Source organism: Solanum tuberosum, unplaced genomic scaffold, assembly GCF_000226075.1.
Source record: "Solanum tuberosum cultivar DM 1-3 516 R44 unplaced genomic scaffold, SolTub_3.0 scf00909, whole genome shotgun sequence".
NCBI classification, from domain to species: domain Eukaryota; kingdom Viridiplantae; phylum Streptophyta; class Magnoliopsida; order Solanales; family Solanaceae; genus Solanum; species Solanum tuberosum.
The window spans coordinates 22,909-25,541 of record NW_006239921.1 but is presented as its reverse complement, the minus strand read 5'-3'; the positions used below and the strand labels follow the sequence as shown (position 1 = coordinate 25,541).

The window sequence follows — 2,633 nt, the reverse complement described above, 5'->3', positions numbered from 1 at the left end:
AAGACTTCACCATTTTGCCCTTTGTTTATATCAATGCACATTGAAATGAGTTACAAAAATACACATACAATATAGGAATGGTCATATTAATTGTAGGAGTAAAATGGAAAAGAATTAATTAATTCTATCCTAATTTAATAAGTGCTCAAATAATATGAAAAAAATATTTTTAGTAAGATTCTCATCTAATATGGGACGGAGAGAGTAACAATATAACTTTATTAATGTTGGGCCGCTGCCCGGGCTTTCTTTACTAGTTTAATTATAAAAGAGAAAAAAAATACTCAAATATACCATTGAACTTTGAGAAAAAAATATCATCTATGTCATTAGTAAAAAAATTGACTTATCTATGTCATTTTCGTTTGAGAAAAGGCTCATCCATGTTATTATTTATTAGCTGGCATATATGAGTTTTTTTCTCAAAGTTCGAAGGCACTATTTGAGCCTTTTCTCTTTTAAAAAATAATTTAATTAATGACGTGATCAAATCATAAGTAAATACGTGATTTTGGAAAATCAAAAATATTTTTAATTCACAAATAATTACATAGATGAATCTTTTCTCAAACTAAAATGATATAAATGAACTAAACATTTAACAAATATCATAAATGAGTTTTTTTTTTCAGATTGAACGATATATTTGAGTCTTTTGCTATTATAAAAAAGGAAGTACTCAAATAATATAGGAGTATTAAAATCCCACTTACATTTCCACCGTAAAATCGAAACCTCTATCATTATCTTCCATTTTATCATATTCCTACGTCCAACTCTCTCAAAATTATTCACATCATGTCATTTTCCGGCGACTTACGTCATTTGCCGCCCAACACAATCGGAGATGATCCTAGGATTCCACTTCTCAACCTCTCCGCCGTTCAAACCCGAATGGATTCCCTCCAGAAATTTCTCTCAGATTCGGTCAACTCTAATAATTTACTTGGTCAACACCAGATGAACATGGTTTCCGACGAAATCACCTCCGCAATCCATCAGATTATTGTCAACGGCGCCGCTCTACTATCCTCTACACGATTAACAAATCCTCCTCCGCCTCAGCCGCCGTCGTCGGTGGAAATGAAAATTAATCTAAAATCGAATCATAAGAGATCGTTTCCCGAGTTTGATCGGAGAGATTTTGAGTCGAAAGTTGAGGTATTAGACGAAGAAGAAGAAGACGGTGGCGATTGGGAGATTATTGAGCTAGATGCGGTGGAGCTACTAGCGGAGCACATCCACTTTTGTGATTTCTGCGGAAAAGGATTCAAACGAGATGCGAATTTACGGATGCATATGAGAGCTCATGGAAATCAGTACAAAACAGCAGAAGCATTAGCAAAACCTGAAAAATGCATCGATTCATCGAATTCGAATAAACGGAGGAGGTTTTCGTGCCCTTTCATCGGGTGTACCCGCAACAAAACGCATAACAAATTTCGACCATTGAAATCGGTGATTTGTGTTAAGAATCACTTCAAGAGAAGTCACTGCCCCAAAATGTACTCATGCACTCGTTGTAACAAAAAAAGTTTCTCCGTACTTGCAGATTTGAAAAGCCATTTGAAGCATTGTGGAGAGACCAAATGGAAGTGTTCTTGTGGTACGAGCTTTTCCCGGAAGGACAAATTGTTCGGTCACATGGCGTTGTTCGAGGGACACATGCCGGCGGTAGAAACGGCGCCGGCGGTTGAAAATGAGGAGGAGGTGGGAATGGATATCAATGATGGGGCGGGTAATGGGTTGTTGGATATTAGAACCGGGTCGGATAATGGGTTTTTGGATAGGTTAATGCTTGATGGGTTTGAATCTATTGATAGTTATTGCTTCCAAGATTTATTCGGATCTTCTTCTCCAAATGGTTTAAACACGGTTTCAGATTCTACTGGATGGTTTGTTTAGGTTCTACGGATGTGGTGGATGGGGCTGCTCAGGTTAAATGGGTCAACTCCTATCTTAACAAGAGATCTTAAATTCGAGCTTTGAATATTGAAAAATCCTTGATAGCAAGCGTTATATGTTGAGCGAAATTGAAATAGTTGGGTTGCAATGTGAAAAAAAAAAAGTTTTAGCTAAGGAGATAATTGATGTTGTGCCTATATATGAACTATCTGTTTGTTGTTTTAGAGTATTTTGTATTCTTTGTATTCTTTTCTTCTATCTAATAAAAGAAAATTGGTATTTTAACTTATGTTTGCACTTTATATTTTTCTTAAAGATAGAGAAAATTATGTAGAAGTTATAGAAGTAATGTTATATAGAATTAGGTTTAAAATACAAAATGTTATTAGAAAAATATATGAGGATCATAATGGTGAATTCTTAGGGTGTGTTTGGTATGGAGGAAAATATTTTCTAAAAAATGTTTTTCATTTTTCTCATGTTTGATTGGCTTAAATGTTTGCAAAATGTTTTCCAAATTAACTAATTTTCCTCAAATTTAAGGAAAATGACTTCCTTTCCAAAATTAAGAAAAACATTTTTCAAAGCTCTACTTCATCCTTAATTTTTTTTCCTTATCCTACCCATACCCCATACCCAATCCACCCCATTAAAAAAAAAAGTTAAATTTTTTAAATTTTCTTTAAATTTCAAATATATTTTTATCCCTACCACCAAACGAGCTCCCC

The 2,633-nt window shown here is 34.4% G+C and overlaps 1 protein-coding gene across 1 annotated transcript; it reads left to right on the top strand.

The window, feature by feature from the left end:
- Nucleotides 1-676: 676 nt before the first annotated feature.
- On the top strand, nucleotides 677-2,190 carry LOC102583735 (protein SENSITIVE TO PROTON RHIZOTOXICITY 1-like). Its single transcript, XM_006367811.2, has one exon. It carries the CDS (start codon nucleotides 799-801, stop codon nucleotides 1,903-1,905), a length of 1,107 nt encoding a protein of 368 aa, XP_006367873.1. The 5' UTR covers nucleotides 677-798; the 3' UTR covers nucleotides 1,906-2,190.
- The last annotated feature ends 443 nt before the right edge of the window (nucleotides 2,191-2,633 follow it).

Bases quoted from the DNA above. Each gene is read 5' to 3' on its own strand.
- LOC102583735 (XM_006367811.2), top strand. From the start codon at position 799: ATGTCATTTTCCGGCGACTTACGTCATTTGCCGCCCAACACAATCGGA.